The sequence below is a fragment of the Poecilia mexicana genome, unplaced genomic scaffold (assembly GCF_051168715.1).
Source record: "Poecilia mexicana isolate PSO_F unplaced genomic scaffold, ASM5116871v1 scaffold_15, whole genome shotgun sequence".
In the NCBI taxonomy this organism is placed as follows: Eukaryota; Metazoa; Chordata; class Actinopteri; order Cyprinodontiformes; family Poeciliidae; genus Poecilia; species Poecilia mexicana.
The window spans coordinates 28,310,709-28,336,582 of NW_028263384.1; the positions used below are offsets into that span (position 1 = coordinate 28,310,709).

General features: G+C 40.8%; 1 protein-coding gene across 1 annotated transcript in view; it reads left to right on the forward strand.

Moving 5' to 3' along the window:
• inpp5a (inositol polyphosphate-5-phosphatase A) overlaps positions 1-25,874 on the forward strand; it is a 158,994-nt gene that overhangs the window by 112,717 nt on the left and 20,403 nt on the right. Inside the window, exons 10-12 of the mRNA XM_088013192.1 lie at positions 16,038-16,133; positions 16,413-16,487; positions 25,352-25,425. Coding sequence (XP_087869318.1) covers positions 16,038-16,133; positions 16,413-16,487; positions 25,352-25,425 — 245 coding nt within the window. The remainder of the gene's footprint in view (positions 1-16,037; positions 16,134-16,412; positions 16,488-25,351; positions 25,426-25,874) is intronic.

Genomic DNA, 25,874 nt, shown 5'->3' on the forward strand with positions numbered 1-25,874 from the left:
AATTTTACCAAGTAAATATCTCGGTACGCTTGCAAAACAAAACTAAACTGACTGTTACTGTTACTGTTCTGCAAGATGTAGGAGATTTTTTTAAGTCAATAATTTCTTAATCTTGAAGAAAAAGTTCTAGTTCCACTGGCAAGTTAACTCATAAGAAATTTTTCCCAGGTTATAAGTTAAATAATCTGCCAGTGGATCTTTTTTAGATCAATTAAAACAAATTTCTGTATCTCGCTGAAAAGTTACTTGTAAGATATTTCAAGTGTACTAAGATATTACTAAGAAATTAGACCAAAATACGTTTGTGTTTTTGCAGTGTGAAGGGTTCATGATTTGGGTTTGCTCTGCAGTCTTGCAGTCACTGACATGAACATGCAGAAGCTGTTATGGGACCTTAAGAGCGTTGTGGAGCAACAAACGCCTGCAAGCCTAAATGAAATGCAAATTTAAATCACAAGTTTGGACTCTCAGCCAGTAAACCAGCTCTTACAACTGTTGTTGAGACATTTATACACAAATACACATTTTGTTCTTGGCTTTCTACGCTTCAGGCAAGAAATTACAGCAGTATGTGTTTCAGGGAGAGTGTTGGTATGTGCATGTACCCCCTCTCCCTGAATGTGGCCATGAATCAGCCGCGTCGATGACAGACTCGGGGCCCCGTGCCCAAATTCCCAGTATATTTAAAATCCCTCCTAATTAAACTTAATAGAATGTAAATTTAATATCTGCAGAGATTGTGTGCTGCTGGCCGGCTTGCTCCAATATAAGGATTGATAGAGGCCAGCGGGAGGGGTTAATTGCCGACTTGATCTACTGTCGCCCGGACATGGTGCGGGGCTGTTTTAATTGAGGCTGATCTGTTGGGCAGATTTCATTAGGCTCAGCTGGCCTCTCACTTACTGGATTAGCGTCCCCCTGTCGGCATCAGCAGGAACTGCAGGCGGAGGCCGGAGCGGCGGGAGGGGCCGGACCGGGCATCAATCTCCCTTCCTTTGTCCTGTGTCCTTTCTCTCGCTTGAGCAGCATGAAATTAAAGGTGGGGCCCTCAACTATCCCTGCTGAAAATGAATGCTGTAAGATGCCTTGTAATGACAGACCACTGTGATAGATCATTCATTTTCTCACCGCGGAGCACACACACACTCACTCACACTCACACGACAATGTCAGGACAGATAAAGCAAGCAGTTTTAGTGTAAAGATTAGAAATGGGTTAGCATGAATGTCATGTTTCAGCTTAACTCGGTCATGCATTGCTTTTAACTGTTTAGGAGATTCAGTCTATATAACTGTAATTTACAATCCCGAGGTCCTTTAATAGGAAAACAGATCCAGTTAATTCACAGAAATATAAAATCAAATCAATCTATTCGTCAAGACAGATTCCTGTTTGTTTAATCATGTGGATTATGAGCGCAGCCATCCATGAATTGATGTAATCTACGAATTCTTGAGACTGATTCTAAAATAGCCTAAAACTGCCAATTTAATAAATCAAACACTAACTACGGCTTAGTATGCATTAATACACACAGTGGAAACCATCTTAGCTCTACTGCAAAACTAATTTCTTCAGTCTTCCTTATTTCCACTCCAAGGAAAATGAATGGCGCTCCTGCATTGGCTGTTTTTCACGTATTATTGCAACAAAGTATTTCAGCTTCCCTAAATGCTTTTGCTTTGAAATATTGCAGATGTATGAAGAAATCTGCAAAGACTGAACTACGAATTGTCGGGGTTTTCATTTTATACACGTTTCAGTTTGATCTTACTGATTATACAGAGCAGTAACATGCAGTTTAAGGTGATAGTTTGTAAAATGCAATCCATTTAAGGAAGTCCAGCTAGCTGCATCGAGTTATTGACTTTGCAGCAATCTCTCCTCCAAAGCAAGCATGTGGCAACAGGAGAAAGAAGCCACAGCTCAGAAAAAGCAGCCTTCTGCCTCAACCAGCTGAGAGTTTGATAATTAAACACAAACTGAGGTTTTCAACCAATTTTTTTCTGGTTATGAGACTTTTCTGCTTACAGTGAATAAAAACTCAACGTTTAAGATTAAAGGTTTACATCAGACCAATTAAAAAATGTTTTGACAGAAATGCGTCCGTGCTTCCGTCCACCAAATTGATACGATTAAACACTTAAAAATATTGTTTTAAGGATAGATTTTATGTTTCAAGTATTTAATCATTAAAGTTGACATCACTGGCAGTGCTATGCCTGAAATTTTAACCATATCTGGGAGCATTTGGGTATTAAGAGTTCTTGATCAGCTGCAAATGTTTCTTCTGTAAAACCAAACCTCTTAAACAAATGTCATTTTTTGCTGGTTAGTTCAGTTGTGTGAGTTACAGTTTCTTTATTATTTATTTTATAATGCTGAAATGCAGCAGATGACATAAAGGAGTGCAGGTAGGGTAAAGGAAGTGAAATAAGGAAGATGATATCAACAGAGCCCAATGAACGTCTCTGCATTGTGAAAATGTGATAAATTATTATTTAACACGGTTAAAAAAATCCTGAAGATAATTGGAAAAACAAGGCTGAGTGAGGTTATCATAATTCATGGACGAAGGGGTTAAAGTAAATGATGGGGGGGAAATGTAACCCCATGCTTGTTACCTTCAGCCCCAAGCCGAAACCACCAGCAGTTCATCAGCTCGTCGACGGCCGCTGTGCTGGCTGCTGAACCTAAACTTGCTAAATAAATTTGTAAATGCAAAACAATCCCTCCCCCCTCTTATTCAGGCCGACCGCGGCTCGCATGTGTGTGCGCTGCCGGATCTCGCCGGCTATAAATCAAAAGGCAGTCGGTGTAATTAAGTGTACACTACATTAGTCAGGCTAATTAATTTTGGGGGCCATCCATCCATTAACCATCGGGCCAGCACTGATTGGGTCTCTGTACTCTGGAACCCCTGACACCGGGGACTCTCCATGGCTGCTCCCAGATACACTCACGCAGATGTATATAAAGGAATAAATATGCCAACTTCCTTGTGATTTAGCTAAAAAGGGAAGCACATTTCAATAAATGGGACAGTTTTATGTATAAACACTTACTGGAGAATGCCTAGCAGGGCTGTATTTGAGTATTTCATTGCTCGGCCAAACCGTATTGACAAATCCTTTGCGTATAATGCCTGACCTACTAAATCAATATAGTTTGCTGTGAAACACAACCCTCCTAACATCGTCTTAATTGTGCTGGAGTATTACACCTCATCTTTTCGCGGCTCTGCAAGTCGAAGCAGAATTATTAGCGTTTATCCATGCCTATTTATTAGCCTCCCAGGTGACGCCTGTGGTGATATTTCCTCACAATACAATACAGACATTTTATCTGGCAAGAGGAGTCCAATCTATCACAATGAGGGCCTATTATCCCACTGATAACCCATCTGGATATAGAAGGAGACTATTCTCTCTAGACAACAGCCCCTGTTCTCTCTCTCTCTCTCTTCTCTCTGTTTGCTTACTCTGCTAATGAATACAGCTCTGGAGACACAGAGGAAAGAAAGAGTTCAGCAATGAGGGCGTAACTTGAGCGATGCGGCTTTGATGGAAGCGCTGTCCATATAATTAAAACGCTGGCAAATGAAGAACAAGCAGTGGCTTCTGTTGGCGCTGCTCATTAACAACAGGCCGTTTGAGCCCGGCGCCAGTCATGCTATTGCCATTGTGTGCCTGGAAGGGAGGGGGGCAACTGTGACTGGCAGCTAGCAACACCGTGCCAACGGTGGGACAGCGTGACAAACCAAGCCAAGGATGAGCACAGAGCCTGGCACCAGCGGGGTGAGGCAACGTTGGCCCCACGGGTTGGTCCCGGTCGGGGACGCAACCCGAGTTACCCCTCAGTCCTTCACGGCTGCTGCAGATCCCAGCTGGGTTTGTTTTGGCTAGTGCTGGTAAACAAAACTGAAGTTATTGTCTTAAAGAGGCCTAAAGAAGAACGACCCAGAGTCAGCACAAAGCTACTACAAACTACTGATCAGGGCTGAAACCTGGTTCAACTGATGGATTCAGACCTGAACCTTCAGAGTCACATAGAGACAGCTACAAAGTCGGCCATCTGTCACCTGAAGAACATTTCCAAGATTACAGGACTAATTTTCCTGCAAGATCTAGAGAAACTCATCCATGCATATATTTAGGTGCATTGATTATTGCAAAAGTGTCTTAACAAGTCAACCAGACAGCTGCAGTTGATCCAGAACGCTGCTGCTGGTGTTCTGACCAAAACCGGGAAGATAAAGCACATCACCCAGTTCTAAAGTCCTTACAGGGATTACCAGCAGCTCAGAGAACAGATGTTAATATACTTCTGTTAGTTTAAAACTCACTGAATTATCAGCACAATACATTAAAGATCTGCTGTATCAACCTTTCAGACCTCTCAGGTCTTCCGGTTCTGCTCTGCATCAGAACCGAACAAGGAGAAGCAGCTTTCAGCTTCTGTGCAACACAAATCTGGAAAAATCTTCCAGAAAATTATATGCAAAAAAAACAGAAAACAAAATGCCTGTTGTAGATTGTGGGTCTTATGTAATTTGAAAATCTTCACTTTTTTTCTGTGAAGACTAGTTATGGAAACATAACTCGTCAATAAAAGTTCATTCTGTTTTTGGTTAGAAGCATTTTATTTTGTTCCTCATGTAAAAGGGAAAAAATATATAAATGTCAATTTAAATGTATTTGCTTGTTTTGTTCGATCAAATGTATTGTTTAGTTAAAATACATAAACAATGTATTGTTTACTACATTGGTATTGTAGTAAACATTTGATCGAACAATATAAAGTCATATATATGAAATCTTGCTTTTGTAGCTTCTAAAAAGTTGCTAATTGTCAGTTTCCATTCATTTAAAACGACACTTTATCAGTGTTCCAAAAATGTTCTTTAAAATTTTGTTTGGAGGTCCAAACCCTTTGCAATAATTTAAAATAATACATATTTAATTCAGATTTTGTGTTCTACTGTCTGTAAAGTTAAATAAATGTGTTTTTGTGCAAAGACTAATATCTCAAATCTAATCACGGAAAAAAAAAATCTGATCAAATTTGAAATAATCTTGTTTCTCTTTATTTTCTCAGTAATTTTTTCTTCAACAAAGCAGGTTCTGTATTAATCATCATATCTGTGTTTCTTTTGCGTTTTAATATTCAGTTGGACTCGATGAAGTGAGAGGGAAGGGCCAGCGTCAGCTAACAGTGACGCTCTTATTTACTGCAGATGAAATGTGGCATAAACTGTGAAGGATAGGGATGCCTTTGTGCCTGGTACATAGTGTCCGATTTGTATGATGTCAGTCTATTTTTGACTAATGCAGTCCTCAGCCTTTGTAGAGCAGAGCACAGTAATTGTTCTATTTTGAAGGATGGAGTGGATGCTCGGATAACACACGTTGTCCCCAGGGTGATGGGGGGTGGGGGGTCGTGCACAAACATTCACTGCATGCATCATTAATTCTGGCATTTTAATCATCCAATCATTGTGATAATGTGCAAGCAAAGTATCCAGTTTCTACTGTCTTGCACAAACATTTAAGCCCGTTGAAATTTTTTACATTTCATTGCAACCACAACCTTGAAAGAGCAACACAAATTACATTCAACTGTGAATTGGAAAGAAGATGAATCAGGTATTAAATTTCCTTTACAAATAAAAATCTCAAAAATGTGTCAAGCATTTATATTTACCCCCCTTTTTACTCCTTTGCCTCCTGTATCTGGAAGCAGTGGCAAGCAATGCAAGAATCTGGTCTGTATTCATTTATTTTTTGTGTGATTGTTCGTACCACTAATTCACTTCAACCACAGTCAGACTTCTATGTGAACAGTTCACAATCCCGAAACGACCAGCATTCGCAGAGGAAGAACGTGGATGTCACACTTTTCCGAAAGTCATAACGGATGGAGTCGTTCATGGATTGATTTTAAAGTTATTTAGCAATCGGAGACAACAATATTGTCACAAAACCATAACAAGATGGAGGAAACTAATAAAAAGAAAGCACTATTAGTATAAATTCCATTTTGACTGCAACTTTTGTAGAGAAGTCAGTTTTGATGTGTAGTCAGAGCCGAGAGCGGTGGGATTGTGATGTGACGCGCTTCACCGACAGACTTCTTTCATAAGTTCATAATTATAATTTTCTACCTTTGTTTGCTTGCAGAATTTCAATGTCTGGCTTTTTCTGGTGCAGAAATATGACACACGTCTCGGATGAAATGTGACACGGTCATTCAGACTGCAGACAGTTTGAAAACTATTTAACTACAAATCCAATTCAGTTCCATAAACGGAAGTAGCACATATCATATTTTTTTGTTGGGAAAAGGTCAGACATGGGTTGTTCAGACTGTTGAGAAAAGCTGGATATGAGTCTCATAGCTTTAATGTTCTTATTGATGAAAGGATTTTTATTCTGCCTTGACTTTTCTGTTTTCTGTTGCTTTAAATCATTTCTAAGTTCAGGATCCTATAAGAAAAGTTACGGATTCTGTTAAAGGAAGTTAGATTTAAACACGAGTCCAAACAGTCAGCAGCAGAGTGATGTTCCTCCAGAATGGCTCATTGTAACGCCGCTGTAAACCCGCTGTTGGCACCGCTGCCTTTTAAACTCCTCTGCCCACTGACATTAACAGTCGCCAGGCCCTATTCACACTTGTGCGCAAATATCCCATCATATTTAAGAGGGCCTATTAAGGGCTGCATTGAGAATTCATGGGTCTCATGGTGTGATTTATCCGCGCCGACCACGCCGCCGGGCCCTTTCAGAAGGAGTGGCTGCGGGTTTTGTCTTAGAAGAGGCCTAAACAATGCCGAATGGGTTCATTTCTCTGAGAAGGGCCTCCTCCTGTGGCGGGTGCGGGGGTGGCCAGTGAGAGCTGGGGCCGGCCCAACATCTGTTTGTGTCCAGAGCCAGGCGGGTCCGGAGCACAGCGCGCCCCGGCGGCCCCCTTCCCCTCTCCGCGGGGGTCTTTGTTCCCGATTTCATGCTATCACAGCGGCAGCATGTTTTCCTGCGCAGAGCTGTCAGGGGCATAAAGGGCCCTGAGTGGGGTCACATCAAGAGGGATGGGCATGAAAAATTGGTAAAATGTATCACAAAGCCCACCCACTAGATGGTTGCCTAGCATCCCCCAACACTCTCCTGGGCTGAATTACACCCCTCTCCCTCACCCGGGTGGACAAACATCATTTGGATGAAATGGTGTAAACAAATTAAAGGCTGCTACTCAGAGTGAATCGATGTTCTCTGTGTGGAAGGAGGGTTTTTTCAGCTTCCCCTCCCCGAAAATGAAGCCTGTCATCCCTCCTTCTCAATAAGGAAAAATAATTAAAAGAAAATCTTTTAATAACAATAATACCATCCTGTAACATAATAAATCCTGCTCTTTGCTATTTGTACTGCGCCAACAAAGCTTTGTCTTTTTCAAGGCAAACAGAAATGAATGTATTGAACGCCAGCATAATGAACTCGGCATACTCCCATGCTTATTGGACCATCGCTAATCACAGATTGGCTCGTCGATGTTCTGTAATTGACTCAGCAGCAACAGATTGCCTCGCTGTATGTTTCCTTTAATTGATTCCCACTTAGAGGTGCAGCTGGAAAAGTAAATTAAATGAGTGTGCAGTGTTTTCAGGTGCTTAGCATGTGTTTATTTTACCATCAATGACCCTGCTCTTGGCTATATTTGAAAGTATTATATCACCATTTATGCAGCCTCAAGATAATTCAATTCACTTTTATGGCAGAAGTTAAGAAATATGTTTAAAAAAGGCAGCAGAAAGTTGCCAAAAAGCAAAGTGTGACATTTGGACGATCAAGCTGGTGAATTAGTGCATAACTCAATGATCATCCAGGCGGAAAATAGAGATAGCAGTCTCCAGCTCCACTTAAAGTGAAAGCTTTGTGTGTGTTTTTTACCCAGTGGGGATGAAGGAGTTTGGTGACCTAGCAAACCGAAACCTTACAAAGCAATTTAAAAGCTCCCAGTACCTCTGAAGTTTGAACATTTGATTCCAATTTTTATTTTTCCTAAGGGATAATGATTCATAGAATAAAAAATGTGCTGCAGGTGCTTTAGTAGGGAAATTAGTTCTGAGCTTCTGGATTTTATTCAACTCATAAAACAAGTTTATGGTTTTGGTCCATGCTTTTTGTAGTGGGAATTCTTCAGGTTAGTGGATATTTTGAACAATAAAAAAGCTGGACTTTTTGCAGTATTTGACCTCTTAATTACCAGAGTCAAACTCTGTCCTCCCCATCTGTGTTTATTTCCATTGTGTTCACCCAAGTTTCAGCCAGTGAACCCCCATCCACATATTCCTGAAATCTATGATTACTTAAGATCCCCGATAAAAACACCTATAACTGCTTAGTTTAATTGTTCAAACACCAAATATACTTTGATATGTAGTAATACTCACTGTGGAAATCGACTTAGCACCACCAGAAGCTAACATCTAAAGTTTTCCTTAGCTCCCCTCCTACTGGTGCACCCAATCAGCACCAAAGAAAATGATTGGTGCTCCGGCTAGTTTGCAAGCACCAGCCAATTGTGTAGGTAGGTATTTCATCTTCTCACGGTACATTCTCTTTCAAATATTTTAGATATATTTTCCAAAAAAGTCAGAATAAGTGAACCTGCAGACCCAATGTACATCCTTTTTCTTTGCTGCCAATAAGAAAACCACACATCTTTTTAAAAGATTTTTTCCCCCCAAGAAAGAAATCTGGTCTATTCAACTTTCAGTACCTAAAAGCAGAGAGACTATAAATTATTTATATTTCCTACTTTAGGTTCTCTACCTCTAGATTGGGTGCATTTTTGTCTGTGTATTTGTTTTCTCAGTTACTGGATAAAAGCTCGCATGTATACCTGAGGTGTTAAAAAGAAAACAGGATTTACCCATTTGGAAACAAATGCAGCGAACATTTAACCATATGGCTGCTGGACAATATAAACCCACCCGGCCTCATTGAGAGCTTAGGAAAAGCCTGTGTGTTAAACAGTCTAGCAGACATCTGCCGTGGTTGGTTTTCAAAGTGCTGACTTAAAGTGGCACGGGAGGTTTCTCAGATTAAATCTCTCATTAGGTTTTCTTTGTACAGGTGGCAGTAATGTGTCAGGAACCTTGCCTGAGACAATGTCCTCTTCTTGCTTGGGACTAATATGCCTCAGGAGAGCCAACCCTCTTTTTACTGCCACTGTTTTTACACAGAAGAACGGCCACAAAGAAGCATCTGGTGGCCTTTTTCTTGCAGAGAAAGCTTTTCCTTGGCCTTTGTATCTGCTGCTTGTTGGGAGCATATGCTGGAGAACTGGAAGCAAAGATCAGGAGCTTTGGGGAATGTCTGTACTTCAGGATGTCTTGTTTAAGTTGCTGCGGTTTTGTTTGTTGGAAACTTTACTGAGAATCATTGGAGAAAACTTCCAAATAGTTCTGTCTTAAGAGCTCAGATGGGTGGTGTGTGCTTGTGCGTGTGTAGGCCCCTGAATAAAAGAAGGTCAGGGGGGTCAAAGTGATGAATTTTTATAGGCCTGTTCTCTGTGTTTCAGGCCTGTCCCTTTCTCTGCGCGCTGCACTGCTTCTCAAAGACAACCATGCAGGGCAATTTGTCCTGCAGGGCTCTGCAGAATGGGCCAGCAGAGGAGTTAAATGCCAGGGACACACATGCACACACACATTCAGGTTCCTTCACACACACATAGAAACCCTTGGTCCTGTTGTCCTGAATGATTTGTGGCCTGTCCATTATCCATTTCGAAGGGACAAATGCTTTTGGTGGATTTCTGAAGGTAAAGGCAGAATGGCAGCCCTCAGTGCTCGCCTTTTGTTTTTAGAGAAGTTTCCCAGATGTTATAATGCACAAGATAAATAGGGCACATTATCGCTGCCGCGCACGCCCTCGTACCTCTTGGAGATTGGTTTCGGCGAAGGCGTGGCGAGGTGGAAGACCTCCTACGAAGCGGACACCGCCATGAGCTCTTAGCATCAGTTCTCACATCGTCGAGCGAGTTCATGGGAAGAGGCTAGCATAACTGAGGGTTTACTGGGGTCAGCTGCTGACCAGCGGGTCACACAGAGACTAACTTTGCGGTTGATAATGTGTCCACTCTCACCTCTCCTCCATGCTGAATCCTCTCCGAGCTCCATATGTGTCAATAATGAATCCGCTGTGCTTGGAGGCATTAAATTAGCTCGCCACAAGCAGAGAGGAGAGGATAACTCTGGCCGGAGTCCAGCCAGATGAAGTGGAAAGGGTCACAGCTGATTTACTGGCCATCCTCTGTAATAGCTTGTAGGAAAGCAGGAGACCAAATTTGTTGTTACCTACTCAAGCTGCACTCTCTCACCCCATTCATGTTGATGATGAAGAACGGTAGCGAGTGGGAAGAAAGTGATCGCAGTGCGAAGCTGGACGAAGCCGCCAAACCTTAAATCTTCTGGTAGCGTTGCTTTGCATGTCAACAGACAAATAATGGTACGATCTGACAATGCCACTGCCCCTGCTGTCACAGAGTCACCCCTGTCCAAATTCCCTGGTAATGAAGAATGAATAGTTAGCTCATTCTCCACTCCTCTCTCTTGTTGCATACACACTCCTTGTCTCATACTTTTTCATGCTAACTGATATTAAGGGCACACCTGCAGTTTGTTGAAGTTTTCAAACTCTGTTGAAGTTTTAAATGATTGGATCGCTAACGTTTGGTTGTGGTGTCGGTAATGTGCCAGCTTGATTGTGAAGGAAGACGCTATGAAGCTTACCGAAAATTGCGTCCATTGCAAGCAACCATCCTCTTGCTCTGAATTTAATTCCTTAATATTTGGAAGCATGTCCAAAACAAGCTGAATGGCTTTGTTCACTTCTTCCGATGTCTTTGCCAAACTACAACAATAGGCTGACTACAATTCAAAACACGCAGAAACTCTGTCATCATTTACAACTACTTCTTTTGTTTGCTGATTGGCCAGGATCAAATCCATTCTGAGAAGTCGAGCTCAATAGGACAAATCCCAGAAGAAAAACTAAAGGGAGATGAGAATGAAGTTGAATTGCATTGGAAGGCCATGGCTAGGATAGCAATTCTCTAAAGTAGTCCACACCAAAGCAGTGCAAGATTGACTGACAACAATACACTAGAGCTTCACCACTCAACTTCTTGTCTTTTACTGGATTTCCTTTGATATGTCAGCAATGGGATGGAAGCAGTGTAAAACAGGCTACACAATGGACAATGGCTGTGATCGACATGACCAGCATGGACCGAATGGCTTAATTTACTTCCTCTGCTTCCATTGCCAAACTACAACTACTGCGGACTACAATTCGGTTGAAATTCATCAAGAGCAAGTACAAATGTGGTTGAGTCTAACACCATCTTAACCCCTAGAATCCGACGGACCCACCGGTGGGTCCAGCTGCCACGTGACCTCGGCTCGCTCTGTAAACAAAGTCTCCACGTGCCTTTAAATTCTTTTTTATTTTTTATTATCCGCTAAAAGAGGCTTTAATCTTTCAAAAACTATTCCGCATAAAGGTTTTGCCCAAAATGTTAAGTTTAAATTTATTTATACCCCCTGAGGGTGTAAGAGGCTAAGGTTGAACAAGATCGGTCTCAAGTACGACAGCCATAGACACTGGTCCTTGAAGACGTCTGGACACCTTTGATCTGGATGAAGATGACCTTTGGAACAACATTTTTTGAACAGATAAGACCAAAGTAGAAATGTTTGACCATAAGTGTAGCACCATCTTCAGAAATGACCAACCACAACACATAAACCCAAACACCCAAGCACAGTGGTGGAGGATTGATGACTGGAGTCATACTCTTTCAAGTGTAGTTTTTTTTATCTTTCTCTTAAGTCTAATGAGTTTTTCTTCTTCTAACTCGTGACCTCTGACCCTCTTATGAGTCCTTTTATGGCGTTATATTGGGATTTCCTAAATGTTTCAGCTGGACACGGTGGATGGCGTCCATTGGCCAGCAGTGCCATCCACATAAGGCTTGAATTTGAGTGCTGGGGGTCTGGACCTTGGTCTTTGAAGTGAGACAGATTGCTTTTAGCTTGTCTTCTTGGAATAGAGAGCTTCCTCCTTCCACAGTCAGGAGATTATCCTCCATCGATGGACAAAGCCAGTGCTGTCCTCAACAGCACCTCCAATCTGTGGCCCTCTACAAACACTCAGTGGTGACCTCTGACCCATAATGCTGAGTCACCCAGCCGTCTCCACCCCCACTGCTTGTTAATATTTTCCCATTGCCTGCCTTCTTGTCCCTCCTGCAAGCTAATAAGCAGGCATCAAACAAGGAGTCAATTGCAACCACACAAATTGTGTTATTGGTCGTAATGTCATTTAGGCTGATCAGCGTCTACATGTAATACGTTTAAGGAGCAGCAGCTTTGAAGGGAGCTGACTGTTCAGAGACTCTGCAGGAGCACCTGGACCGGCCATGCAGCTGGCGGTACCAAGGACACACCAGTGCTCTGGTATGGCTTTAAGTGACAGCATGGGCTTCTCATTTTCCCCATCTCCATGGTTGGAGTTTGCTGACCAGATCTTATGACAGGAACACCGGGGATGAGTCGAAGCTCCTGGAGGTTTGTCCCTCGCTTGAATGAGCCATTTGGGAGACCATAGGTTAGCTGTGATCAATTGTGTGCAATCACCCGCCTGCGGCTTCACTGATACACTGATTGTTCCGTCGTTGAACATATGGATGGATCAATCGTTTTAATGTGAGCTTGCAGGACTATGCAAATGTGCAGAACTCGGTCGCTAAAGGAGAGCCTGCATCAGTATTGATCCACCAAACTTTAATTTGTTAAAATATTTTCCTCATTAGGCTCTTGTGCATGTAAGGTCTTCCTTCTCCTACGTCTGTGTTGTTATTCCTACAGCCCAGCTGGAATCATACATTACCCTGAAGCTGAAATAATTGAATTCAGCCAGGATTCCAAAGAGTAATCGTTCTTGGAAAAGACATTTTCCTACAAGAAAAGGAAGCATTAGCTAATTGTTGAACTGTCCTGGCCGAACTCTCCTGGCACAAGCTCGAGGCTCACATAAATACAAAATATATGGAGCTATCTTATTACTGGGACATCCATTATTACTGTTTTTACTCTGCAAATTATGTGCATGATCTGTGAGTTTACAGTAGCCTGCAAAAGTATGCATACCTCTTAAACCTTATCAGAATTTGTAAGAGTTCAGCCACACAACCTCACCGTATTTTACTAGAGTTAAAGTAGTATTGCACAACTGTGAGGAGGAAGCATGTTTTTTCTTTATTTTCTTAAATAAAAGTCTGAAAACAGTGGTCAACAGTCTGCAGTTTTTTTGTTCATTCTTCTTTCAAAGTAGCTCAAACTGATTTAGACTTGATGGAAAGTGTGAACAAAAACGTCCATAAAGGTCTGATTAATGGAGTACATGCCTAAAAGTAGTGAACTGGATTCAAATGGCCTCTAGTTATTTATCAGGCAACTATTGAAGGCAATTTTTTGCAGGGTATTTTATTTGGGGATATGAACACAAATTAGGGATGCACCAATCCACATGTTTCACTTCTGATACAAATATCTGAAGTTTAGTATCGGCTGATACTGATCTGATACAGAAAAACAGTGCAGAATTGACTTAAGATGCTTTAAAAAAAACACTCAGACACGTATGCATACTTAAATACACCAATAGCTTCACAAATTTGGTCAAACATGTAAAAACAATACAGCTTTAATTAGTTCAGTCAGTGCAATTAGGAGTATAACAGACAATCTGAATAAAAAATAAACTAAAACTGACCAAAGCATCAGGTGGACTATCTTTGTCAAAAGTAAAAATAAACTGCAACAAACTTTGTTTTGAATACTTAAAGCGTAATTAGGAATTTGAAATATAATGTAAAATAAATAATAAAGCATGATGTTGCGTATAACACAAAGCATAGATTTAGACTGAATAGATCTGCACTTATGGATCATTGTCCCTAATATCTGATCCGACTCGGTTATTAATATTGAATCTTTGTATCTCTGGCACAAATTTAGGCACCTTTCCATGCTTTTCAGTATTTAGAAAAATGTTAATAACCGCGCACAATTTTCCTTCCACAACCTTCTGTGGTACGTCACATAAAATCCCATTAAAAAACAATTAAGTGTGTGGTTGTGAAAAAGTCCGATGGACCTGGTGCTGGGTCTATACGTTCATTGGCATTTCAAAGCTCTTTTTTGCCTGTGGAAACGGTGGAATTGTCAACATCTGGATTTGATGGGAACTTAGAGACTTCTGGGGATTTCTGAAGAGGAAAGGATTTTCATTTGGAAGGATTCTTGTCAAATTAACAAGGTGTAATTAAGAAAGCAAGACAAAAGTGGCTTTTTTTTCTCCAGGCTTTTGCAAAAGGTTATTTTTTTCTGATTTCTGTTAACTAAAATGTGTTTGGTGCTGACAGTAAAGCCATCAGCAACAACAAAAAGGACTTTCTGTGATTGTCTTTGCTAAATGTGGCTACAATGACTTTTTGACAGGGAAAGCATCTCTTGCCCTTCTCACTAGCTCCTTCTTTGGCCTATTCATTGCACAAAGCTGCTTAAGCACACTTAAGCGCATTAGCATTTGGCTGCCAGGGGACCATATTGACCCAGCATTTGGATGGCCTAAATGAGTGAAAGATGGAGCGATTTGTTGGGGCTTTAGAAATTTCCTTTTGGGAATGGGGGGGTACGAAGGAAGCGTTGGAGCGGTGAAGGGTGGGGGGTCGTCTTCAAGGAGTTGTTCCACTTTCTCTCAGGGTCGGTGTTTGTTCTAATCTGGTGTGCCATTTCTTCGCGGCCGAAGCAGGTCTGATTTGTGACATTTCAGCCTAAAGAGCCTTTTTCTGCCGGCTATATTGGCTTGACCCGATTATCTAATCTGTGCTTTGAATTTCAATCAGGTTCCTCTCAGCCTCTGCTGTGTGCTATGGGAACCTCTGGCTGAGGGATTTCCTTATTCAGCTTTCTTCAAACACAGATGGCCGAATGTTTAACTAATTGTTAAGAGAGTTGACAAAGCCGAATTTAACCCCACACACAGTCCAGGGGCTCAGTACATAGACCGGATAAAGAGAAGGGAGTTTGTGGGTCGGTTCTTTTAAAACAGGCATTTGAACGCAACACAGTGTTGAGGATAAATTAACATCTGGTTAACAGTAAAACCTCAATCCATCAAGCAATGTGAGCATTTTATTATGCTTCTATATTTATATACACTTGTGATTAATTCAAACTCTGGTTTCTAGGATGGAGTGATGATTAAACATAACAGTAATGATTTTAAACTGCTGTAATTAGATATCCATCCATCCATTTTCTTAGTGGGGTCGGGAGGGTTGCTGGTGCATCTCCAGCTATCGTTCCGGGCGAGAGGCGGGGTCACCCTGGACAGGTCGCCAGTCTGTCACAGGGCAACACAGAAACACACAACCATGCACACACACACACACCTAGGGGCAATTTGGAGAGGCCAATTAACCTGACATGTTTTTGGACTGTGGGAGGAAACCGGAGTACCCGGAGAAAACCCACCATACACAGGGAGAACATACAAACTCCATGCAGAAAGACCGAACCTAGAACCTTCTTGCTGCAAGGCAACAGCTCTACCAACTCCGCCATAATATATAATTTTTTATTTATTGTGTATTTGCCAGAAGAATCAAAATTGTTCTTAAAAGTTCAAATATTCAGCTTCTGACTTTCCCAAAGACCTCAACTTGTTTGAGAATTTGTTGACTACAATGAGAAGGAAAAACATAACAAATGAACCAGTTCAGACCAGGAAGCGTGTGGTTTGAACTGGTGGTTTGACGTGAAACCTGCTAAGCGACTTAACACCAAATTAGTGGAGAAAATCTGCAATAAATCTTAACTTTTGGGGCCAAAGCTTCCATCCAGAACTCGGTGTGTGTTTTTGTTTTTTATGTTGTCATGATCACTCACTCTCTCTGTCTTTGTCTCTTCCAGCATCATCTCTGTTATAACACCAAACTGGAGACCATCACAAACTCCAACAATGAAGTGGACAAGATAAGATACAGAGAGATTGGTAACGACCAAAAGGTCAGTTCTCTCTCACTTACCTGAGTTGCTCTGTGAAATGTTGATGATGCATCTGTAATTAGGTGTAAAAACTGTTTTATTGGACCGTTCTGTAGTCTACATTTGTTCTACCTGTCCCGCTTTAGTAAAGGTGAGATCCTGCCTCACCTCAGCAGTGGATAACGCAGCCTCCCTGCCTCCGTTGCTCACTGATGTTAATTAAGTCTCTAATTACTGAGTCCTCTCCTCATTATTACCGCTATTAATCAGAGCACATTTCATCTCTTCCCTTTCATTTAGGTTATTCTTGAAGTTGAAAAGAAGAGTTTCAATTTTGCCGACCCAAATATTTTCCAGGCAAACAACGGGACCTCGGTAAGTCCCGACCCTTCACATGCTCAGCTTCCCTCTCATCTGCTAGGAACTTACAGCAATTTAGATTTACCCTAACAGCTTCATGGACTCTCCCTTTTTCAGTATGATAACGGCAGCTGCTGTTTATAAGGATTTAAACTGATTATCTGTGAAATCGAAGATGAAAGAGGCACAGCACGGTGGTTTGAATAGATTTCAGTGAGGCTAAAATAAGCGCATGCTGAACTAGTGTGTCACAGACAAACGCCCTGCATACAGTAACTTTGTCCTAACAAAGCAAGCCATGTCTTATTATTTTGGTGTTATTGCTTTAATAACCCTAAGACCAGATCTTTGTTGGCAAATCCAGTTCCAGGGTGCCACCAGCGCTAATCGGAGCCGCCCTAGAACCGGATTTGCCAGCTCTGGATGGATGGATTTAGGATCCGTTCTTGCAGTTGACTTTCATGCACGGTGTTTGAACTCTCATGTCTTTGGAGTAACTTTGTGTGCACACAGGCTGAGTGTTAAGTATGTGCAGCTGAAAGCACCTTTTACATTCCTCTGCTTTTATATGGCTGTATATTACATTAAGTAGTTCAAAGTCGCAGCTTGTTAAATTCCCCAGGAGTTACGCACGCATATGCGCACACACACACACACGCACACATACACACACACACACACACACACACACCTTCACATCAACAGAATGAAGAATGAAGCCAGAGCTTATTAATGCTGTTTGACTCATAATATAAAAAGTTAATATAAACCCCTGGGCAGTAAATCAGCAGTCATTTATGAACCTGTAAAGCTAAAATAGCTAAAAATCACCAGACATAAACAACATAAACAAATCTAAACCCAATCGTGGAGAAACAAAGTCATTAGAAAAGAACATAGCAGGAAAGCTGTTTATTATCCAACACATAAATATGTTAAATGAGTTATTTCAAAATTATACACTTTACATTATTAGGATGAATTCCTTCCACCTTAATCATTGTTTTATGGATGAAAACAGAAAGTCCTGGCTGGATTATTAGCAGGCAGCAGATGGCCCAGCATTTGTTTTCCTTCTGGTAACCAAGACCTTTTCTGTTTTATCACTTTTCTCCTCTTTTCTAAATGCAGTTTTTCTTTCCTTTTTTTATTTATTTATTTTTTGCTCCTCTGACTAGGATGGATTTTGATGTGAGTTTTCCCTGGAATAAGTTCAGGTCAAGTTTATTTGGGCAGCACATTTCAGCAACAAAGCAGTTCAAATTGCTTTATATGATAAAACATCATGTAAAGTAATGATGAAACTAGCAATAAACATTACATTTTGTCAAATGCCATCATCAAAATTATCAAGCAAACATACATCAAATATATTTATCGATGTTTCAGTTACTATGAATCAAAGACAGCTCTAAAAAGGAGGGTTTTTCTGTTGGATTTTGTGTGAAAACTTTCACCTTTCTAACATTAAAATGATTCCTACATACCTGGATGGTAATTTTTCTAACTTTGAACTTGGAAATTTGAACTTCTATATAAACTGCAGCTGCATCCTTTAGCCAGTCATCCATTAGATGCAGAAAATGTTTATTTTTTCACATTTTTTGTTTGTTTTCAGGATGCAAGGAGCTGAAAAGCTTCAGATTTAGTTTTACTGCTGCTTTAAAATGTCTGATTAGATGGTAGTACTTGTCAACCCTGGTAGTCATTGAAGTGGCAGTATTACAGAATATGAGCCAGTCTGAAACAGTTGCTGCAGGAGGCTGATGCCCCCTCCCTCTGCCTTCAGCTTCACCTCCTCCTCCTCCCCCCCTTCCTCCCTCTCCACCTCCTCAGCAAGCAAGACAAGATGGATGACATAATGGGGGCATCAGAGATAATCTGATGGTCATGGTCTAGTTAAACACACCGTGTTATGATCCTTATAAAACAAACTACCTTTCCAAAAGGATAAATGTCCCGCCTCCTGCTCCTCCACCGGGGTGGGGTAGAGGAAAAAAATCCATTGCATCCTTCATCAACTGCAAGACTTGTACCAGCTTGACAGAAATTTAATTCGAGGCAGCTCTTGAAAATAATTATTGTATTTTGAGAGGAGTAATCATTGGCCGGGACATGATTGAATGTGTCCATGCCTATTGACTTTTGCTATGATTAATAGGTTTGTTTAGTCGATATTCCCATCGAAATTGTATAATTAATTATCCCCGGCGCTGTCACGGCAGGACGATGGAGAGCCCTGATGAGTATTTGGGAAGATTAAATTTTCCAGGCGCTCGCAGCGTCAAGGGGCACCATGGGGCCTTGCACCGGCGGAGGGATGGGAGGAGCGTGGCGTTGGCTTGTGTGTGGCCGCGCACACATCTGCACTCCTGCAAATCAGTTTCCTCCCTGCAGCACACACCCGCGGCTCCGTCTCTCTCCCCCATCCGCATTGATTTTGTTTCACTATCTCTTTATTGTAACTTTATCAGTGTGGTGTTGGCAGATGGGGGACCAGGATGTGTTTGTGTTGTGATGAACCTTCCTGTCCGGCGTGCCTCTGCTCGTCATGCTGTTGGCGTCGGCCCTCGGCATTACTCACAAACCAGGAGATGTTTTAAACAAGAGGAGGAAACGCTCCTCCTGCCCAGAGTTCGCCCGTCGCTGCTCTAAGTGGCACTTCAGAATCGATGCTAAATAAAATCCAACATTAAGGGATTTAAAGTGATCCTGCAGTAGTTCTGTCATTTAGTTTGGCTGGAAAATGTTTGTGTCGCTTTATCAAAATAGATGGCTCTTTAGCTTTACGTAAATCTCCTGGCAGAAATTAAATTTGGAATATGTCATTCTACATTTTCAGTCCATTGTATCAGGAATTGCTTCACTAAATCACCAAAAGACGCTAAATAGTTTGCAGATTTATTTTACCAGCAGTAAAATTTTCACCAGAGATTTCATCAATTAGCTTTTTTCTGGACAAAAACTACATAAAGACTCATTCATGTTAAAGATGCCTGAGATGTCGGTGAATAAAAAGTGAGATGAACATATTAGTATCAGTTGTGGGTCAGTTTGTCTCTTCATGCCTCCAGTTTCTACCTACACTTCACTTCATTTGGTCACTTTTCCTTCTAATTTGTATCTGTAAACAAAACTATTTACTTAAACTTATTTTTTATTATAGTTGATTATTTTTCTATCAATTATGAAAATATATTTTGCCAAAAATATTCAGTTCTAACACAGTTTAGTTGTACTATCATCTGAAAATGCTGTGTTGCTAATTTATTGTGATTCAAATCTAGCCAAACTAAGAGACAAGCAATATTATTAATGTTATTTAATATGGATGTATAACTGTTTTTTCTTACAGTTGACTGGGTAAAGTTTTATTTATTAATATTTATTTAGCCAGACAAAAAAACAGCTGAGCTTAAGAGTCACCTGGCCAAAAATGGCACAACATAAATTAACATCAATAACAAAACAGACAATAAAAAAATATGAAGTGCAAAGAATCTGACAAATAAAGAGCAGGGATTATTAATGCAGTGGCAGTTTAAGACATTTAAATAGAATATGTATCACATGAAAACAAACTCTCTGACTGACAAATATAAATTTGAAGCCAAAATATTCAAAAAGAGACGTTTACCAAGAGACACCCTGTCGCGAGATAGACAGAATAATTTTTAACCAATTTTTCTAAAGTTTATTTTTCTTGAGGAAAACTAATGTAGAGAATGAATGACCAATTTGTTGAGTTTAAATCCCTGGACATACTGAACGTTGTTTTCGTCCAACAGGCTTAAACATTTCATCAAAAATACTGAACAGCACAAAACATTTATTTTTTTAGCATTATGTCAAACTTATGCTGTGACGCATATAAACTGTTTTAATTTGAGACTACAGCTCTCAGTACAATATTTATATTTGTTTACAAAAAAATATAGAATATGTGTTTTTAAATCTTTTTCTAAATAGAAAATCTAAATAAAGTTATAAATGTTATTGTGTTTTTGTGTGCTGCAAAATAGCCCCTTAGAAGGTATTTCTCCATATATCTTAGACGACAACAGTGCATATAAATATTGCAAATTTAATGAACTAAAACTGAAACTAAAGAAGATTAAAGTTTGACTAAATCTGAAATGATTCCTGCTGCAGTTTTTCTGGGAGTGGCTCCGTCTGTCCTCACTCCACTCTCCCGCCTCGCGCCCACGCCACTGACACTTTTTTATCGCTTTTCCACACAAAATAATGAAGATACTATAAAAAGAAGTGGGAAAAATATGGCCACCTCAATGAAAGCCAAGAGAGATGGGTAAAAATCAAATTAAATGACCTTTCACCCCAGCAGTTATTGATGGTCTTCAGTGGCAGCAGGTGTTGTCACAGGGAATATTTGACAACGCGTAAATCAAAGCACAATTACAGGTGGTGGACATGCTCAGAGACACTGCATTGCCCCATTTTTTATTATTTTTTTTGCCCGTCTCCTTAACTATCGGCATCGATCTGATTTAGGAGGGAGCGGATCATCCGAGTGCAGTCAGAAATTTGAGCCCATGACAGGGTAGTTTTTGCCCTGACACTTCCTCATCTTTTTCTCCCCTCGCGTTATTTCTGGAGCGACATCATCTCGCGCCGACCCTTCTCCACAACTCCCAAGGTCATTTCTGGTTGACAAACTACAGCCGGCTTTATAATGTCACAAGCCTTGAACCTGTATAAGCTGTGTTTTTTTATTTATTTATTTTATTTTAAGCTGCCGACCCGGTAGAGCAGCAGCGCATAATGCCTAATTGACCTGGGATGAAATGTAGTGTGAAATTTCCGGCCGCAGGGTTTTCCGTTCATCTGGATGAATAACTCAAGATTCACTTAAGGAGCATGCTTACGATGTGCGTACACACAGCCATATGTTGCTCATCCTGTGTCATTTTGACTCCACCATACATTATAGCATGAGCTGGTGTGGCCTATAAAAACATAGTCAGCAGTAAACACGTATATAAACTAGTTCCAGGGCAGGATGTGATGGCCTTGAATAAAAATACCAGGTTTTTATGATGTTTTCAAAAAAATGTAAAGCCAAAGTAAAGAAATTGATTGAATGGCTTTTATTTAAAGCAGAAAAGCAACAATTATTTCTATTTCTGCTAAATTGAAATGAATATCTGGAATTATATTTGTCTATAGATCAAAAATAAGAATTGGTAAAAATAGGGTTAGGGTTTTGGTGGTGTAAATCTGTTTTTTTGTCAGTTTACTTATTAAAATCCAGTTTATTATGATTCTGCATACATTCATCCTGCTTTGTTCGACAAAGACGTGACAGAGACTTTTCTAGACGACTAGTTTATCCTGCCTTATACATCCAAAAACCAATTTTTAACTCTTGTTTGGCATCATTTTAGCTGTTGAAACATCCAGTTGGGTCTCTTTGCCCAGTTTGTCTTATTCTCCTCTACTGCCGGTAATGAAACCATCCCACAACGTGATACTGCCACCACCGTGCAGTGGCACATATATCAAAGATGCATGTAATTCGGGCTGAACAGCTCCAGCTTCCTCCTCTGACTATAAAACCTCTCCAGATGTTGCATCCATGTAAACAGCCGTAACTTTCAGTCATCCTCAAAGGCGTCCAATTTGGAGCGTCGACTTCTTTCCTGCTCTGCTCCCTCTCAGTCCAGGCCTACATGAAACTGGCTTCACTGTGGGCGATGACACTGTTGATCCAGCAGTTTCTAGATTATAATTTGACGTTGAAAAGGCAGCAGCATGTATTTTCTAGGCAGAGTGCCATTTATAGCACAGTCAAGTGCTATGTGACCTTCAGATGTTATAATAATGCTGTATGTCAAACATAACTTAAAATAAATTTGTGGAAATAGGTGGAGCTTTGTTGGGTTTTACAAACCTGACTGGCTGCTATGGGAGATTCATCGAACATGCATTAAAGAATCCAAGCATCACTCCAGATGTGCTTTTGATGAGGGAATAACTTTATAACATGACATAAAGCTCAAAAAAGTTGATTTTATATAAGCCCCCATATAAAAGTAACGAGATGAATTTACCCAACGTGTGTAAAGATGTTCGCTTCACTACGTCACTAACAGATATCTTAGGGTCATTTTCACTCACCTTGAAGGTTTTAAATTATTTTTGTCAGATTGAGAACCAACATTTGCAACTCAGCATTGTTGTATTAGATTGGCTGAAATTCCAATATAGCAAAAAAATAAAAAAAATACTGGTTAAGCTTTTCACACACATCCTCCAACATGGTGATTTAGGGAGTACAGCAGAGCGTGGGGTTGCATCCTCTGCTCTGCCATCCCTCATCCACAGTGTGTGAGTCTCTCCCGTGACCCCCGACCACCCTCCCCCCCCCACGGCGGTGTGAGTTTGATGAATGCGGCACATCTGCCCTCCTGAACCGCTGAGACTCTGTCTGGGAGGCCGCCGCGGCTGCAAGTAATGGCTGCTGTTCTACACCGCTGCCACGTAATCACACCCACGAGCACGGGCGAAGGCTTGCACGGGAGTCGTTTATGAGCGTGTGCAAACAATGCACGGGCGTGAATATGTCATCGCAGATGGGAGACAGCCCTTACCTTCCGCCGGTGTAATAATTCCCGGACGTCCTTCCAAATATCGGCCATGTGCGCCGCGTCGTCTCCGTTGATGTTTCATTATGTACCCATCAACATATTGTCAGGTTTAATGCAGCAACATGATGTCATTAACGTCAGGCCGGCTATACAATCGCTGTCAGACTCGCGGCGGAGGATGTCCTCGTCAGGCCATAATCGTTTCCCGATGTCGGAATCATTTTCGGTAGCGTAAATTACCAGCAAACCAACATGGCTGCCCTTCATCTGCATGTCTTCCTGTCCGAACGGGAAAGGGGCGGGGCTGGAGCAAGGTCCGCAAGGGGTTGCTGGGAAACGCGGCTGTCAGTCTCACAGGGAGGCAGTCATGCAGGTGCCCTGACTACCTGTTCATCTCCCAGATAATTAATGTGTACAAGGAGCTGCTAATTGCACTTTTCACTAATGATTTATGGGTTTTGTGAAAGGTGGGAAACTGGGGGAAGTGTGTGTGTACACTCTAGTGAGTGAGTACAGCTGGGTGAGGAGACATGATTGATGAAGAGTGTGTGGATGCTGTGTTGTTATAGAGAGACACACCCCAGTTGAAGAGAACTGGTGACACACACAGACACACACAGAGTTGGTGAACTGGCATCAATACCCTGCACCTCTTTCAGGTATGTAGGAGTAACTGAATGGGCACAAAGATGAGATGATCCAGTTTGACTCTTCCTCAGACTATAAGGCCGGGTGATGAATGGGTATTGACTTCTTAGCTGAATCGGATAATGCTGTGTGAATTCAAATAAACTCGACTGTCTATGAGTTTGATAAAGTCTGGCACTGTTCCTGAAGGAAGTTGGTCCTGATATTCTTGGTAGGAATTTAGATACAGATTGGAAAAATAACCGATTCCCAACTGTATTCCCTGTCCATCCATCCAAATCAACTCAGGATCCAACCATCCGTCTTTTCATTTGTCCGTTTGTCTTCTTATGGTTTTTAAAGAAAATACAAGTTTATTACTGTAGCACCATTTATTAACGCAGCAATCCAAAGTTCTTCACAGAAACAGAGTAAAGACATTAAGGGCTTTTGTTTGTTTGTTTTTTCCACACCTGATATTCAATAGACTTGACTAGGTTGGGGACCAAAACTGCAGCATTTGTTAAACTTTTTGCTTTCACACTGACTGTGTCAAACAAAACCCTTTGAAAAAAGCTGTTCCCCTCCTTGCCTGTGGTGGCGCTGCACCGAGAGCCACTGATGAAATCCATACAAAACCTTCTGAAGAAGCCACTGAGCGAAACTTTCTTCTTCATGAAATAAATGGAGCGGCATCAGAGTTTAGTGGTCATAGGATTTCTCTTTTGTCTTTGGTAAAAGATGATGAGCCATTTCACCTGCTGGTGCTAGGCTCTTGTGTTTGTTTAGTCCACTCGGCGTTCACATATCCATTCCAACCGCACCGGAACTGAAGCCTGGGTTTGTAGGTGGACCACAGTTTGCTTCACACACATCAGAGTTTGATTATACAAACTCAACTAACCAAACCTGCTGGACAAACAAACTAGAGTTCAATTAAAGTGGACTAAACAGTTTAATTTTAGGGTGTAAATGCACCCTAAAATAAAATTCTGATAAAACGGTGGATTTAGTCGGGCTCTTTGACCGAAGCCTCCAGTTTGGTTTTCGAGAACCAAAAGTTTCTCCACAGTTCAGGTTTTCAGACAGTTTGTTTCTGAGCTAAGGAGCAGAAATGAAATTTAGCCTCCCTTTGCTTAGTTTTGGTTCTTGGAGCTCTGAGTTAGCAGGTCTCTGGTTCATACTTGCCCAGTCAGGACTGTATTAACAAACTGCAGTGTTTACAATATCTCCTGTCTCAAACAAGAACTTCAGAACTGGTATCGTGATTCATTTTCCTGGAAAATATTTATAGTGGAAGTGTTTTTAAACTGATTTCATTATTATGTTTATACGGTTGTTAAAATCTACGTCTGAGTTCAAAATGACACAAAGATTTCTTGCATACTCAGCGGTCCTGAACTCTGTCCTTGAGTTTCCTTCCAGGTTACGTATTAAAAGTGAATATCTGCCTTTAAATCAGAGTGAAATTTTGTATTTGAGTGGAAATTGGAGTTTCTGACCGTGAGCCAGAAAAAACATCTGACCGTGCTTCATATAAACTCAAATAGTGATCACAAATTAACTTAATCAGTTATCATTCATTACCTGCTTATTCATGTTTCTCTCTTTATTTCTGATTTTGTTGTCTTTTTGCTTTCCCAGCTTCTAGAGTATGACAAAGAGCTGGGGGCGTTCAGGGATCAGGTGGATGAGATGGAGATCACTTTCCCACCCACGTAAGATTTTAGCACCTTTACATCCCAAACATGTTGGTATAGAAACATCTGTAATGCTCTCTGTTTTATTTAATAACATGTTTACCATCTGAAAGCAAACACTGCAGCTTTGACATATTTTCTATGTGAATACATTTCTGTTTTGTTGAACAAAACATGTTGTTTTGTTGGTGTTTTAGCCTGTGGCACTTTTTAAAAATAATTGCATGAAAACTGACCTTGAAAGGTTTAATGTTTTATAGAATATAACACCCTAGTTTAAGAAGAAACTATACAGGAAACCAAATTACTTTACCAGCCTTTACATCAAATCATGAGGAAGTAGTTTAACGCATTCCTAAATGATTTACTAAAAAAACATTAATTATTAAATACAAAGTTCGTCTGAAACCAGTTTTTTACATCACCATTAAAACCATAACAACCAGAACACTGAAGGATTTTATGCT